An 18,375-nucleotide genomic window follows, 5' to 3' on the forward strand; every position below is an offset into this window, starting at 1 on the left:
CCCAGTAATGGGATGGCTGGGTCATATGCTACTTCTTCTTCTATGACACCGCTTATACCCAGTTTGCCTTCTGTTTTTTATCACAATGTGTCATTTTTTTCTCTTAATTTCATTTCTTCATTGATTTCAATGGATATTTGTTGAGCACCTGTTACGAGCACTGAAGTGCAAATCATAAAACAGAATAAACAAATAGAAAACAATTATATGATTCTGTTTTATATTTTTCTTACTAAAGCCTTAGAACTTTTCTCTTGGCAGACTCATCCGCTCTAATTCCCAATCTATCTATTCAATCATAACCTTCCACTGAATTGTATTCCTGTGATTGCACTTGCCCTCTGTTCCTTGAGTTCTATACCTGTTCCTCAAATAGCACATTTACAAACAGATGTTATTATATTCACCTCACCAGCACTTTCTTCTAAATTCTGTATATCTACTAATGTCATCATCTACTCTAACTTTAAAATACAAACTTATCTTTGCTCCATTTCTTAAACCTCTTTCTAATTTTTATCCTCATTGCTATCATTTGTTTCTGGTTACTTTACTTCTTCCTTGGAGTATCATAGTTAAATCCTGACTTTTTTTAAAACCAGTTTTCCAAATTCCTTATCCCTGGTATTCAAACTCCTCTAAAAACTGTCTCAATCTTATTTTCCATCTAAGCTTCCATTTTCCGGTTTTATTTACTGTCTTTCCATGTAAACCTCCCTACTTGTGATTTCCACTTCCACGCCTATTTGACCACATAAAGTTCATTCCTGTTGTAACATGCAACTGCTTTTTGTTTATCTTAACTCATGCAACCCTTTTCCATCCTCCAAGCTTCAACACAAATACTACTTCTTTAGAACCTCGTTTTCCTTCATCCCTCCAGATAAAACCTCTACCTCTTCTGAAACACAGTAGAATACTTTCTCTTGTCATTCATTTCATTTTGCTTTGCATCTCATCTCAGTTATGAGATTTTTGAAATCCTCAAAGACAGAGACTTGTGTCATTTAGGATGCTGATACCACCTTATTCAATAAGCATGTGCTAAAGGAATAGTTGAGAAGATCTCCCTCTCCAAAAGTGAGGATTTCTCACTGATGTATACCATTGAAGTAATAAACTGCATATCCTGACTGAATAGCTCCTCTACAAGAGCACAAAGTAATTGTTATGCGTGCAGAATTTTATCTTTCTCTCTTATCCATGTCTTACATTAAGGGAGCACCTCCTCTGAGCCAGACATAGGAAGAGGGTGATAGCAAGTCATGAGGACACAGTTTTTTTCTCTGGGGATGTTAAATACCTCAGAGACTGATGTGCGTGCAAATGACTGCAGTGTAAAATAAAAGAAAATTTAGGTGGGAACTTACATTAGAAAGATATTCCAAATATAAAAATTACTAAATTATGAATGGGTTTTATAAGCATACTTATGTGGAATATTCCTTATGAAACTTTAGAAAAATCAAGTAGATATCATAATATATCCTTGAATATTAGTTTAGCAAACAGTGATGAATTTTCTAGAACAAGTCTAAAAAATTATTACATATTGAAGAAATAGTATATTTACTTTTCATAAAGCTACTTGGGCTTCCTAAATGTTCAGTTTGTTTGACTGGGGCTGGAGTTTTGAATCAAAAGGTAATATAAGTTACAATATTGTAAACAAAGTTTGCTTGATAAACAAATGTTTTAAAGAAGGGATGAAAAAGAATTCTGAGTTTTCTTAAAAAGTTTATAATGAGCTCTGCCTGTGTTAGGGGTTGTGATCTTTGTTATAATCCATACATAGTATGTGCTTAGTATATGTTGGCTAAACCATGACAGTTGGAGAGCCCATCTGTCTATGAAGTTCTATAAAATAAGGATTATAAAATTTTAACTTTGGGAAGAAAAGGCTAGTTAAACATAGAAGAGTGCATGCCACTCCAGAGACTGTTAAAATGTTCAGATGGGTAACAGTCATATTTTCTAAAACTTAATTGAGTTATACAATATAATATAATCAGGAACTAAGTGATAGTCTATAACTTTTGAATACTGATGGTACTTTCAGTTTTTCTTTCCTGTTACCACTCTGTCCAGCTTAATTCAGACAGGAAAACTGGTATATTCCTTATGATCAGAAAGGATTCTTGTGTCATTAGACCATGCTAAATTATAGTTTTTATAACCTGACAAGAGACCAAGTCATCATTACCTGGAGGGAAACACTTAAATAATCTGAAGATGGCTGTTCAGTGCTGAAGGAAAGTTTAAGTTGATTGCTTTAGATACTAAGTCTCAATTCCCAGGTGGTAATGGTCAGGTTTGCTGAAAAATGGATAGTTTTCACCCTCAGGATGGGTCGATTATATTGGGAAATGTATAGGAGGAGAGCTTATCAAGGAAATTCAAGGAATACAGCTGACATGTTCTAAAGGGAGTTCTAAACTAGTCCTCAGATTGAATAAAAAATGCTTCTGTTTTATGGTCATATGCAAATATGCAGAAGATTAAGAGGAAGAAGCTAAAGAAAGAGCAATGAATGGAAGGTGTGAGAAGAAAAAAATATCAGAAAAGTCATAAAACTATTATATTTCAGCCTATCATTTGTTGAGATGAGAATAAAATACTGACTTGAGGAGTAATTTTGGTGGTGGTTGAAATTTTAATACACATCTTTTAATGGTGATTCATAGAGTCTGAGTATTGCACTGCATTCAAGTCCCAGAATTCTAGCAAATCATTCTAGTAACAAATGATGGAAATCCGTTGTTGTGTTGCTGGACTGCACAGCAGTCCATGCCCTGGCTGAATGATTCTATTTGTGATTCTTACAATTTTCTTGTGGAAAGAGACATCTTGCAAGAAATGAATTATTACAGTTGTATATTTGTACTGAGTATGAAATGGGATATGTAGTCATAAAGAAATTTGTAACCCCCAAGCCAGGCTACCATTTGTATTTAAACATTCATTGCTTACAATCATTGCTCCATACCAATTCAATTTGGTCAAGTGTCTTCTCGAAGACTTATTTATATTTTACATGAAGATTTGTTATCATCCATACTTAATTGTCATTCCTTGGAATGTTTCATATTGATACATACCTACCTTGTTGTATTCATGTTGTTCTGCCATATTATAATAATGGTTCTCAAGATAAGAGAGACACTTGTAAATTAGTATTTTCTTCTATTTCTCCAGTTACTTATATTGATCTTATTGTTTTACTCGTATATGGATGTACATGGCTAAATACAGCCTCAAAAGGAAATAGGAAATAAAAATGATTAGACAATTTGAAATAATACTGATAGCTAACACTCCTATATGGCTTACTATTTTTAAGACCTAGCTCAAACTACTTTACGTATATTGAGTTATTTAAGCTTTAGAACAGCCATTTTAAATATAACTACTATTAACTGCACTTTACAAGGGAGAAAAGTAAGGAGCAGAGAGCTGAAATAATCTTACTGAGTAAACATGGTAAGTAGCAGACTTAAGATTTGAACATAGGCAGTCTGACTTCTTGGTACTCTACTCTCTACTTCCACAACTAAATTTTTCTTGGTTAAGGAGTACATTAAGTACCTATTTTGCTTCAAAGTTATATTTTAATATGATTATTTATTAACACAGATATCCTTCCCTGAGCAAATTATGAGATTGTAAGTACAAGAAACATGTTTTATTAAATTTGCCATATATAGTGTTCAATAAAATATTGAGTACTCCTGAATTACAGCTTCTCATTGCCCTGAGATATTCTTTCTAGAGGATGTCCATTTTGTAGTTGTAGGTTTTACACAAAACTTCAAAATTCACAAGACAAAAAAATGAAACTGTTATCACTAAGTTGGATGTTATTTTCATGATACTCCTGTTTCTTAATTATTTTTGAAAATAGAATAGCATGAATAAAGTAGGCTAGGTTTGATTAAAACAATTTTACAATCATGATACTTTGTTGAAATTCTTTTCTTTTTATTACTCTTTCCTATAGGGTGCTGCTTTAATAAGAATGCTGGCTAATTTTATGGGCCATTCAGTTTTCCAGAGGGGTTTGCAAGTAAGTAAAATGCTTTTTATTTTCTTTTACATTTTTCCTTGTCAATATATTTCACAGCTTGGGAAATGGCTGGTACAAAATTGCTGAAATTGATGGAAAACTTCAAGATGTGTGAGGTAAGCAATGTCTTTCTATATGACAAATGAAAATTCTAGATAGGATACTCACGATATCAACTGACAAAACTGGAACTGTTGAAAAATTTAGAATCTGCTTGATTTGCATTTTTAAATTGAAGTAATTTTAAAATATGCCAGATCCTAAATGTTCTATAAAAGACTTCTGGAAAGACTACCTTCTTTTTCTTCCATTTAAAAATTCAAATAAGGTGAAACACGTTTTGTTAGCATTATTTGAATTATGTATTTGAGAAATCTTAAGGCTATTTTTCAAATATGTACCTTATATGTTTTTGTTATTTTGCTGTTGATATACATAGATTGTTAGCTGTTCCAAAGGTTTTTGTTTTTATTTTAATTAGAAAATATGTTTTTCTTAATAAAGGAAGAAACAAATACAGTTTTTATCATAATGCATTTAGAGTATGAAGTATGGAATCTAAGAATGAATTCTTAGAAAAGGAAGATTATGAAACTTCTTAAAGCAGACACAATATATAAAAAAAAAACTTTTATTCCATTGAATCTGCTGGAGTAAATCATGTTCCTAGTAGCTGTGATTGATGAATTATTTATGATGCATTCTGCTACTTAGAAGTGTCCTTTAAAGTAAATTGATGTTCACCTGAAATACAATTATGCTAAGACAGAGAGAGCAATCAATCTTATCTGTTCTTAGTAAGCTTTTCATTTTGAAATTTAAATAAACTATATCTGGGTCCAGGTCATATTTTAGTAGTATAATTCTATCTGTACCCCCAAATAAGCTGAAAGATAAAATACAAGGCAAGAGTTAACTATGTTATGACAAACTCTCTCTATATACTCACAACAAAAACTATATATAAAAATAACTTTTTTGAAGAATTATTTCCCTCAGAAAATATTTTTACAGATTTGTTCCAGCAGGGTTTGAAATTTACTTTAATCAGCTCTCTCCATTAGGGACACCTTCAGAATAGCTGAATCCATTGAATCTATTTGTTGTATATTAAAGGCTCTATTCTGATCACATAGTTGGGAAAATCTTTTTTTCTTAAGGAGTGTCCTTCATGAATATCAACTATCTGGAGGAATGTCCTTCCTTATCCCCGTTCCTTTATTTTTCCCCATTGAAGTTGTAGCATGACAGTTTCAGAAAGTATCTAACTGTTCATAAGGGCAACACAAATTGAATTTGATTTCTTCATAGCAAGTTGATGTGAAATCATTTTCTGTATAAAATTCTTATTGTCTTTCTTCATCTGTGTATATGGGTTTGCTCAGCAGATTGAATAACTACAGTTATATTATTTGGAAAGGATTATTATTTTGCAGCATTTTTCTTCGTCCTGTCACACTTTCTGTGGTGTGCAAAATATATCAATTTTTAATACATTCTTTTCCACTCTGCTCAGTTTTATATGAAACAGTTAGAATATAGCCTCTGACTCATATCATATTAAACTTTCATTCCTAGCTTGTATTAATGTGTGCCTTTATGCTCTGATATTTGATTTGGTTAATTTTCAACTGAGGTACTCTATGTTTGTCAACACTGCATTTCATTTGCCTGGTGACATCTCATTGATCAGATAGATCTGTATCCTTCAGTACTTCGCTTGCAGCTTTATTTATACTCATCACTCAAACTGATTTAGTGTATCATCAGCAGTTTGGATTAGTTTACAGTAGATCCCTACTTCTAGGTGATAAATTATCATCTCTTGTGCATGAAGATGTATGGGATACATTTTGGAGATGACCTCCTGAACAGACACTTCATGTCATGGTGCTGAGTGGTCACAGAGTTGATATTAATATGCTTCCCATCCAGAAGGCCCTGGGGAGTCTTGGTTTACAAGTTGTTGAAAGAGCTAATCGAGGCTGTCAGCACTTATCTCTGCTGGAAAACCTATGAATTGTTTTTACATTAACCATGGTTATTTCCATGTTGACAAATGAAAATTTACTATTTGCAATTCCAAATTGCGGGTAGTGTGTTTTTCATATATATTTTAATTCTGCCCCTTTTTTCTACTCCTTTATTCTCTTTTTCGCTCTTGCTCTCTTTTCTTCCTTTCTTCTTTTTTCTGGGATCAGACCCTAATCTTCATGTTCCACATAGGAAAAATGTCTTAATGCTCTTTCTTCTTGATTTATTATCTACCTAAAATTTGTGTTCTCTTGCAATGTATGTATCCTTATGACCCACCTTAAGGTCTTTTGGGAACAAGGCAAACTTTAAAAATACATACCTGTATATATGTGTGTGTGTATGTATATGTAATATAGAAAGGTAGTAGTTTTCTGGGTTAGTTCACATATTCATATTTAACTTATAAAGTACCAGTGTAGATTCAACTACATTTTCAATTTTTTGTAATATTTTGTGTAGGAATATGTTTTAAATTTCAATTTAAACATATATTTTTCAGCAGGAAGAGACTCTAGAGATTTTCTGAGAAAAATTTTGTTTCTAATAGTCATATTGCCCACTGGATCAGCTATGAGAACGTTTAGGAGAACAATTTCTTGTTGAATAATCACGGCTTTTGTTGGTGATTTGTTGGTAACACCACCAACAAATTGGCTTGCATTTTAATGTTTGAATTGAAAGTGGAACTGGACTGAATTGAACTTAAACATTTCTGTGGTTATATTATGTGTCACTAATAAATAATATATATTTTTAAATGCAAAAATGTTTACATTTTTGCAAATTCTACATGTCTACTGTTCTGTGTAATCAATTTCCCAAAATGATAGCAGGCATATTTTGAGAAACATTAGGCAATAGAATAAATAAGGAGAAATATTTCTCATTTCTACCTCCAGTTAATAGTGGTTTTCTGCAAGTCACTAGACCTCTCTTGACCTCTGATGTTATCGTTATGAAATGTAAGAGTTGGACTAAATACTGTAAGATTCCTTTTATCTTTTATATTCTCTAAATCTAGGATTACTTTAATGCAGTTTACTAGTTAGACAATTTGGGATTGATATATTTAATTTGGGACAGCTGTTTTAATTTGATGGACACATTTGTAAACTAGATATGCAAGAGTGAGTGACTCCATTTTTTTTGAATCTTTAATCATTTGAATATTAAGACTGTATTGTATAACTATCAATATATAGAGAACTATAAATGTAGTCAAACCAGAGCAGCATTTTTGTAACAGGGAGTTTTTGCTGGTAAGAGTTTTATTTTTCTAGCATCAGGAAATGACTTATATTTCCTTGGCTTTTATGTACTTGTTCACTTTCATAATTGGCTCTGGATACTTTACAATTTTATGATTAAGCTACAGTGGTTTTAGATGTTATATGCTAAGAACTCTTGAAATTTCTTGGTGATTTTCAATGTAAATTTCATCTTCTAATGCTGGAATTTCTACTTGAACTCTTGAAATCTGCTGAAACCAATTCTACCTATTGGTTTTGCATTTAGATATATTGGAGTTGGTTTTGAGAGGAGTCAGCGGCCTCCTTGATGAATGACATTACAGGGAACTCAAACACGGGGAATGTGCTTTTTCAGAGACAAGAAAAGCTACCACGCAGGCTCAGTGAAATTTAGACCTTCAAGGCTTGCATTCCGATTCTGCACCCTACACTTTCCTAGTCCACACCCTAACTCTCACATAAAAGACAAAATTTACTTGAGTTGTCATTTTGCCATTCAGAATTTTAAATCATAGTTTACTTTTTGGATACATTGATTCTAAGCCTATAAGAGATACATGATTCTTTTCACATAGTCATAGATCTCTGGTTCCCTGCCAAACCTTCAGCTGAGAATTTAAAGTACTAAGGTTGTTTGGTTTTTGTAATCTCTCCAGTCCAGTCAGAAATAGCCAAGCCTCTCAAAGACTTTGTAATTCTCTATTCATCCATAATATTCTTTTGAAACAGTCATTTGTTTTCCCAAATCTTATTCTTCAGTCTAGAAAACTATCGATGATCATTTAAGCAACTGTTTTGGCCTGAAAATGATTATCATCATCCTATCACTCATTATTAATGACATTACCTTCTTTAAATCTAATCAAGGCAGACAGACAACTGTAGATAACCATCTCTAAGGGTCTACAATCACCCTGGTACGTAATTCTGTAACATACTAAAACCTTTAGTAATATTTCAAGCGGAAAGGGAATTAACATTGGATATAGTCATTTTCTGAAACTGTTGGCAGGGTTATGGAAGTAAAGGTCAGGAAAGCCACTGCCACCCTTCCGGAAGTAAAGACATTTGGGTTTCATAGGGAAGTAATGCACATATTCTCAGCTGCCTAGAATACACCTGAAAGCCACTGGTAATACTTTACCCCTGCCTTCTGCCAAAGCCCACATGCCTGCTCTCTGCTATCTGAGCAATGACAGCTCCTCCTTCTTTATTGCCATCCATATTCTTTTATGTGTGCTTTTCATTTTGCAGAACATAAAGTTGAGCCTAACTAGCAAAGGATTCCTGGAAATGTAGCATTCAAGCTTCTAACTCATGCAGTGCACAAGAGGGTAGATGGTAGGGGAAGTGGTGGTGAATGGCCAACAGTCTGACACACTTAATCCATAAATGTCTTTGTTCTATTGATTAAATATTATTTGCATTGTTTTTACAGGTTGTTTTATTACCATATGGATTTTAAAAAGCATTAACTCCTTTATTCATCTCTTCCTTAATATTGTATTAAGACCATATGATACTTCCCTAGCTAGAGCAGAGAATATTCTCAACTGATTTCAATAATTTTACCAGGACATATGATGAGAGATATAAGGAAATAAAATCAACAATTACCACATTTTACTAACTTCATAGCTTAGTCCAGTTGCCTGTGGTCTGTAATATCCAGTTTTCTCTTTGAATGAGTAGATTTTATTATATCATGGTGAATCAGTACCAGTAATATATAAAATTTGTAAATTTCTAAAGTGATTACTCATAAAATAAGGATCTGGAAAAAAGATAGGGAAGTTTACTACTGTGAATAATTGTTTTGGTTTTTGATTAACTTACAAATTTAGCCTTTGGTTTGCATAATCATAACTGTAGAATCCTCAGTCTTACCTCCCCAGGTGGGCCAATCCTCCTGGGATAAGTTAAAGTACAGCAGCAGTTTGCCGTAATTGCTTTTGATTTAAGACCACCTCTACATAGGACATCTGGAAAACAAGATTATGTGTTCTCCCAACCCAAGACTTTCTCCTAGCAATAATTCCAGAGAGTAATGATGACTAAGAAAGCATCTGCATAATACATGACCTGTTGCAACTTAAGCAGAGTCAGTGAGAAATGCAATAGGCAGGTCAGCAACAACTGGAAACTGTCTCTTGCACAGAAGCTCCAGTTACACTTTTTAGATTTATATCATTCTTCTCTTTAGCACCTCATTTTTGTTGGTGGTACACACATCTCCAAATTCCTTCCTAGGTCATTTCTAAGGAAAAGCTAGCAAGATCACTCATGGGTTTCATGCCTATTTAATATTTATACTATTGGAATCTGGTTTTCTCATTAAAATGTTGCAAGCGTAAGTAGAGTCCTTACTAGTGTAACTTTGGGGTGGAATATATGCAGTGTAACTCCACTTCTATCCTCTCTTCCTCTTGGACAGACTTTAGGACCCAGTGTTGTTGAATTTCCCTTTCTGTGTTGTACCTGGAATATAAATATACTGCAATTCTGCCCTAATATTTGTGTCTGTCTCTATAGAAGTTCTTGGTGATTTCACATATCTCTCTGAAATATTCCCTTCTCCTATAAATAAATATTTTATCTAGATTCCTTTTGTAATAAAAATTGCTCACCTAACAGCATCTTTTGGTAATTATTTCATATCTCACTTACAGGGTTCTTAGTGTTTACATGCATATACATTACTATTCATCCATATACAACAATGCTTACAGTTATAATATTCATTTGATCAATAAATTAGAATCTACTTCTTTAACTTTGTTTTTATAATTTAAGTCCAATAGTTCAAATCCTGATTCTACATAAGTAGAATAAGTCTTACTTTTAAAGTAAGTAATTCAAGTAATGATTCTTTTAGATATATATCTTTACATGACTTGGATTTTTCTTATTTCATTTTTATGTTTTAATCTCCCTAATTACATTTTTTTCACATTTTTCTGGAAATAAAAATTAAAGCTGTAATTATAAAATCCTCCGATAACATTGACTGGCTCGGTAGCTATTAAAAAAATAATTAGTACCTGTGCTATGGCTTTTTCTTTCAAACAAAACAATATTGTTTTAATGATTTGAGCCTAGTAGTACCATTCTTCATGTTGTTATGAGTCAACACCAGGGTATTGAAATTATAAAGTGAGATCATTATTGAGCTTGATACAAACCCAAAAGTCTGAAATCCCTGTCAGAAAATGAGTCACCTTTCTGCTCAAGCAGTGAGGGTAATTCAGCATCATCTAAAATATGGTTGAATAAAGAAAGATTTCTCTTGATTAGTATTTAACGGCTCTTTTCCATAAGGTAACCTACAACAAGATGTTTGGCTCCAATTATCAGGGTGGAAATTGCTTATGCAAATCAATGTAAGGCAATGAGGTGTGGATAAAAAGCAAAAAGGAAATATCATTATTATTGGTTTGTGCTCATAAAATCCTGATAGCCTGAAGGTAATGACAGGCACAAAGCCATAGGGATTATCAGTAGCAACAACATACTCAATAACTTGTGTTCCAATGAGGTGTTATATGGTAGCATGTGTATGCAGGATTTTTAGTTGAAAACTGCAGGCTTACATTTATGAGAGAGTGTTTTCTCCCTTACATGTAGGTTTTCAGATAAGTAAAAAGTCAGAAAATAATAGAGGAGCAGAGACATTGTGTCAAAGTTAATTTTCTTTCTGAAGAGATAATATTGTGTTTTTGTCTAGATGGCAGCTGAATCATACTCAATCTAAAATGAATGACCATAGACAGCTTTTGCTCCAATGTCTCCTAGTTTTGCTTAAAATGCTATGCAGTTTTAGATATGCTATGGGTAAAATGGTTAACAACTTGAAAATAATTTGATGTGTTCACTCAATGTCATATGATAATAATGTTTTCATTACTAATTTTTAATTATTGGATTTGACTTAATTGACATTTAATTTATTAAAGACATAACTATAAAGGAAAATTAATGAGCATGTTATAAAGAAAGAAATATTTAAGTTTCAGAAAAGATTTGATGGATTTCAGAATTAAGAATTCCATCTTTAATACAAACAAGTACTTTAAAAAAAGTAAATAGCATTCTGTATTCATATTTCTGGATCAGAGAGAAATAACTTTTATTCATCAGTTTTTTAAATATACAGCCACTGATTGAATCTTTATTATTTTTCTTCTGATTTATAGGTTGTTAACCGACCAATGTGGCTATATAACTAAAAAGCCCTTATTTTTAGAGACATATATCTCTATTTAATAATCCCGCAGGCATTTGTCCAGCTCAACAGGAGGTCTCATAAGTTTACATGTATTGGTTATCTGTTATCTGTTAGTTAAGGGCTCAAGATGTATTACATATTAGCTAATCGGGTTCATACTATGAAATGACATTTTTGGTTATTTGAATGTATCTATGAAATTATTAGACACATTTAGTTGACATATGGATGTATTTGTATGTTACTGTATGTGTAAATGCACGCCAACCTGTAAATATGGACACATCTACTAAAAACTGTCTCTGACTCTTCGTAGACATTGCCATTTGGTTAGATCGCTAGTTCTGTGCTATAATAAACTTGCCTTACAGGCATTTTTTCTGTAACCTACTTAACTCCTGCATCAGCAGTTTTCTTTCTTTTTCTTTTAAAATTTATTTTTCTTTTTATTTTATGTTCTCTTTTTGGAAAGTGCATGTAATAGCCTAGAACTGTATATTTGGAAACGTTACAAAAATTGCTCCTAAGTTAAAAATATTTCTCCTCATTTACTAATATTTTCATAATTGCTTGACATGATTCTGTTACATAGCTTAGTTTAATACTAGTAATATGACATAGATGTACCATAATATATTTTGCTTTATCCATGTTTGTGAGCAGTTACGTTGCTGTCCAATTTTTGTTAAATAACACTCTAATAATCTTTACATTGTTGATTTTTTCCATTATATTTTCAACTATCTCTTCATATATATATTTTAGGAGCATAGTATCAATTTTTTCTCCAAAATATTAAACCAGTGTATAACGCTAGAAGTTTGAAAGTTCTCTGTTTATACTATACTAAGTAAACAGGATTCTTATAACTTTTCAGAATAAATTTCTTACTAATTTAGTAAGTAAAAAACTTTTTTCATTGTTATTTCAGTGTATACATTTTATCATAAATGAGGCTATGAAATATTTTAATACATTCTCTGCTTGCATTTCACTCCTTTCATTCACTCTTTTGTAACATTTATCCATGTGTCTTATGCATTAAAATTGAGGTCTTACTCCCTTTTTAGTAACTTTATTTAGTTATAAAATCAAAGTAATGAACTATAACATATTTACTGCAAATTCTTTTTCTCTTATATTTAATATGTCAAAATTATTGTTATGAAAAAAATACCTTATAAATTATTGACTTAGGAGTGTTACAAAGACTTAAGTTATATATTTTGAACCTGGTTTACAAAAGGTTCATATGCATCCAAAATTTCCCTTTGGTTTACCTCTGTGTTTTTGTTTATGGAAGAGAGAACTTCATGTTAGCACGGCACAGAAGAAATGGTAGTATCCACTTGTTATACTGAATCTGATTTCCTTTTGCAATCAGTCTCCTGTATTTACCTTCTCTCTTCTGCTCAAGGTCTCTCCTTATGATTATTTTACAGATCATTTTCTTTTCCATTTAAGAACAATAACACATGTAAGTATTAAAAATCATTTCTTAATGTTTTGTGCTGAAAAAACAAAATTATAATTTCTCTTCCTGTACCAGCTCTGCTTAATTTTATATATACAGTTCACATTCCCCACCCATTAGACATGTCCAGTCATTCATTTATTCCACATGTATTTATTATGCATCTAGTCTATGTCAGACATCATGATAAGTACTAAGTATTGAGGGCATGCTGTATACAGTAGATATGGCCCCTGTTCTCATGAATCATGTGACAGGGTAAAGGGGATACACCATATATAGGAAAAAACAAATAAATCTATTTTTTGGTCAATGTGAAAAAATTCTAGGAAGCAAAAATAGGATGCTGCGAGAAAGCATAGCGAGTAGGTGGTTAGAACAACTCTAGATCGGGTGTTTGGGGAATTCTTGAGAAGATGGTAGGTATGCTGAGGTCTGAAGGAAGAAAGATGGGGGTCAGGGAGATTCCAAGAAGAGGGAAGGGCTAAGACAAGAACTGAGCACATTTAAGGAAAAGAAAGAAACTGATGGATGCGTAGAGTTAGTAAGAACAAGAGGTAGGAGAGGTAAGCAGCAGGCAACCATGTATTGCCCAATAGTCTGTGCTAAGAAGCTTTAATATTGTTCCAAGTGCTGTATTAAACAGTTTTAAACTGGATATGACATGGATCTATTTACATACAGAACAGTTCTCTGGCTAATTGTAATAACACACTGGGATTGGGGCAGTCAGAATACCAAGAAAGGGATTGGGCAAAATAAGTAAGGAGCATATTTTTATATTCAGGTGAGAGATTATCAAGGCTTAAATGGTTCATAGAAATAGAGACATAGATGGATCTCAAATGTTTTTTAATGGTAGAATACAATGGACCTAGGGATAAATTGGGTGAAGAGCATGGTATGAGAAGTGAGGAAGAGAATGTAATCAAGAATGATTCTGAGGTTTCTGAGATGAGGACATGGAAACATGCCTTGAACAACTATAACAACTGGGGGTTCAGAGAAGAGGAGGAGCCCGTGGAGATGACTGAGATGGAACAGTGAGAGAGGCAGGCAGAGTACCAAAGCATCATATCACAGATGCTTAGAGAAGAGTGTTTTTCAAGAACAAGAAACTGGCTGGCCAACAATGTTAAATGGAGTAGCAAGGTGGAGAAGGATAACAATTGTAAACTGTTCCTTTTGGTACCCTGTAAATTCATCAGTTTCAGTGGAGTAGGTTAAAGTGTGAATGGGAATGTGGAAATGGAAACAGAGTATGTAAAATAAAATTAAATGAATTTTTTCAAGGAAGGAGATAAGAAAAAGAGGGTCAGTTGTTAGAGGGGGATAAAGGCTAAGGAAGATCTTTGTTTTATTTTTAAATATGAGAGGGAGTTGTACTGGTTTTAAGCTGGCAGATAAAGATTCAGGAGATGACTCTGATAATGTTGGAGAAGTGAGAAATAACTCCAGGACCTTGCTCATTGAGAAGGTGAAGGCACTTGTCTTTAATAGGAGATTTATCTCCAGTAAATTTGGAAAGCTGGCAATGGGGAAATCAGAGAAATCCTTTCTGATGACTTATTTTTTTAGTGTTCTTTGAGAGAAGGTCACTAGCTGAATGAAAATGAGGTGAGAGTGGGAAGTGGAGAAAGTTGAAGATAGAGAATTCAAAGAGTAGAAAGGTACTTTCTAACAGTTTTGAGTTTCTATTTGAATTTGATGATTATGAATAAGCTCAGCTTCTCAATTGCATGATTTTTTTTCTGCGATATTCAGCTGTATGAGTACAGGTTTAGAGAAGACAATATTTGGATTCCTCCATGACTGGGATTTTTGCCAAACTACTGTAATTGAAGGACAGTAAAACAAAACAGATGAGGCTGTTTCCCAGGATTGATTAAGATGATCTATGAAATCTAATCTGGATACTCAGGGAAGAGAAGACAGAAGAATCTGCTAGACAAATAACCCACCATTAATAATAAGAACAGTAAGATTAGTGTCTTTATTGCATGAGTGCCAACTTGGGTAAGTCTCTTTTGTGCTGAGTCGAATTAGTGTACCCATTCCATGAACTGCCCATCAGGGGTCTTGTCATCTCAGTAGAGTTCTGTGAAAGACAGGCTGCTGCTAGTCCCTACAACTTGGAGAACTGTCCAAAACCCATTACTTTCCTGTATTTGGAAGGAAGTCTTCTAAGCAGCTTTTCTCAAGCCGAAAGGAAGCTCTGTTCTTAATTTTTCTTTTCCTTCTCTACCGCTCCACTGCATCCCCCCACCCCACCCCACCCAGGCAATTTCCTCCTTCAATTAGTACATACAATGTTCTGTTCTTTGCTTTGCTTTGCTTTGCTCTCTTCTCTCCTCTTCTCTCCTCTCCTCTTCTCTTCTCTTTTCTTTTCTCTGCTCTGCTCTTTTCTTTTTCTCCTTCTTCTTTTTTTTTTTTTTTTTTGGAGTTTCGCTCTCGTAGCCCAGGCTGGAGTGCAATGGTACGATCTCGACTCAATGCAACTTCTGCCTCCTGGATTCAAGCCATTCTCCTGCCTCAGCTTCCTGAGTAGCTGGGTGTACAGGTGGCTGCCACCTCACCTGGCTAATTTTTGTATTTTTAGTAGACATGGGTTTTACCACGTTGGCCAGGCTGGTCTTGAACTCCTGACCTCAGGTGATTCACATGCTTCAGCCTTCCAAAGTGCTGGGATTACAGGAGTGAGCCACCGCTCCCGGCCAAGTCCATCTAATTTTCTTATGGTGTCTCTAGAACATTTTGGCTTCTCTTGGAGGGAAGATTGAAGAAGACTTTTAACACTAGCCCTTTTTTCCATTTATCTTGCTATTAAAATAACTGAAGTTTTTGGGATTCTTTATGTGGTTGGTATTTTTCTAAGTCGTTTATTTGTTTTATATCATTTTCTGTGCATACCCTTATCAGGTAAGCACTACATTATGTACATTTTTCAGTTGAAGAAATTAAGGTTTAGAGAAAATAGATACTTTAACAGATTACATGACTTGTAGGGATCAGCCTGGATTAATACATATACCTAGTTTATATATACCTTCTTTCTCAACTAAATTATATTTCTTGCCAAATTGCCACCAGCACCAGGGCTAGAGAGCACAGAGGTGGGAGAGGGGAACTCTGTGTACATGTCTACAATCAGTGGGCAACTTGATTTACAAGAAGCAGTCCATTTTTACCAACCAGGATGTAATTTATCTATTTTGGGAGTGAGTGATGATCAAAGCCCTTTATCAGGATATTCAGAAAAAGCAATTCACAAACTTCATTTTTACCAATAGATTCACTTTATGTCTCAGTAATATTTCATGCCAGCAGCAAAAGTGAGATGTAGAAATATTTTAGTGCCCCAGAACTCCTCTATAGACTGTGACGCATTATTTCACTGACAGGTGTAGACCTTGTCACCTTGTTCTGGAATGGCATACAAATCCTACAGCGGAAATATTGTAACTCTGGTCATGTGCCTGCAGGTTGAGGAATTGACGGTATGATCTATAATTACAACATAGGAGATATTTGAAAACAAAAGTGGTGTGAGAAGATGCCATTGTCTGTAATTTAAAGCAAACAAACAAGAAACCCTTTCATGAGCTGGCAGGTTGTTTTGATTTAAAATGTTCTGATGTTCTACTATATTTAGCAGCCACTTATAAAAATACACTTATTCTTGCAAAATTTACATTAATTGGGTGGAGTAATGGATTTGCAGAATATGTAAAATAACTTGTGTTCTAAATACTCTCATATCTAAGCAAGCCACTTCTAAAGGTTAATTTAGGGTAAACACATTTAAAAATTCAGAATCAGAATGGCATGCAAACCATGAAAACTGACTTTCAACTATTCTTCTTCTGTCTCTCCAATAGCTTTCTTTCCTAGATCTGTCATCTCTTTTTTCTTTTCATGTCGGGTGGCTTGAACGGCTGTACCTCAAAAAGTTTAGTAATGGTTCTTATTATACTGGATTTATGTCTTGGAAACCTAATATAATTTAATAATAAAGAAAAGTTTCAATAATTATTTATACTTTTTCATCTTTGACTCTTATCTAATAGAATTAAAATATAAATATTATTTTTTAATCTTTGCATAAAGCTTTCTTAGTGCTCTGTTACTCATTTTTATTTAATCTTAAAATTTCCGTCAGTTTCTAGGTATGAATCCAAATAGATACCTTGGTCTATAGTCTAGCTTTCTTTGTTTGAGTTGGTCACCTGTCACTGTTGTAGTCTCCTTGCTCCTGTTTGTCAAGGTTAGGGAACTTAAAAACATCCTCTGAAGTGCATGGGCCAGGCTTCAAATGGGTTTCATCCAACTCTTGTGTGACTTTGCTGTGATCTGATACTTTTAATCTACTTTTGCTGTTGTTCATGGATCCCTTTAAGATCATCTTACTCTAATAATGCACATACTTACAAATATATAAGTTCAGAACTTATATATAAGTTCTCAGTGCAGAAGCCACTGCTTTGGAAGCTTTGTTTAAGACAAAAGTGTTGCTTTTTAAAATGTTTTTGTTGTTGTCACTCTGTCTGCCCCCCCCATCTATAGAGCCTTCTCCACTTTATTTCAGTTTTAATCTTTCTCTCCAACATTCTTGTCTGCTTTTAAAACGTAAAATTTAAGTATACATGTCTTTCATGCCATACCTACTGTTCATAACAACAGCAAAAGCCTGAGTTACTAAATAGATTTTAATGTTCTTTAGCTTTTATTTTGTATAAGTTGTAGGCAGTAGTTTATTTTCTTACTAGGGATCACTAAGATAATGTAGAAGTGTCTTGCTTCATTTTGTTTAACCCATTAGTGTTGTATTATGCAAGCAACAGAAACAAATTCTGGTTAAATTAGGCAGAATGGAAATTATTTGAAGGATATAGGTAGCCCATTGAATCATTGGGAAGGCTGAAGAACCAGGCTTACAAAATAGAATAAGAACTAAAATAGATAAAAAAATCAAGAGATGTAGCCAAGGTTATGCCACAGGAGTGACAGGTTCAGCGTTTCCCATTAGAGTGGCTACCACAGGACTCTTAGTGTCACCATGACAGGTACTACTCTTTTAGGATTCATAGTGCTAGGACAAAGCATCCCCTTGTCTGAGGCCAGAGCTCATGCCCAGGCTTTAGCTGCCAGGGAAAGTGGAGAGGGAATATTTAGTATTTTGTCCCTTCCATTTCAATAGAGGAAGGCAGAGATTTTGCCTTCCTCCCAGATTCCATAGTGAGTGATTGCCCCCCTATAAAACTGGTGTTTAAATGCTGGAAAGCCAAAAAAATGACAAATGCCCACTACAAATTTTTTGAGGTACAAT

At 33.8% G+C, this 18,375-nt stretch overlaps 1 protein-coding gene across 1 annotated transcript in view; it reads left to right on the forward strand.

The window, feature by feature from the left end:
- The window catches only part of TRHDE (thyrotropin-releasing hormone degrading enzyme), a 423,163-nt gene that overhangs the window by 280,852 nt on the left and 123,936 nt on the right, over positions 1-18,375 (forward strand). The window contains exon 7 of the mRNA XM_011929347.1: positions 3,998-4,063. Within this exon, the coding sequence (XP_011784737.1) occupies positions 3,998-4,063 (66 nt within the window). The remainder of the gene's footprint in view (positions 1-3,997; positions 4,064-18,375) is intronic.

The sequence above is a fragment of the Colobus angolensis genome, unplaced genomic scaffold (assembly GCF_000951035.1).
Source record: "Colobus angolensis palliatus isolate OR3802 unplaced genomic scaffold, Cang.pa_1.0 Scaffold80, whole genome shotgun sequence".
NCBI lineage: Eukaryota > Metazoa > Chordata > Mammalia > Primates > Cercopithecidae > Colobus > Colobus angolensis.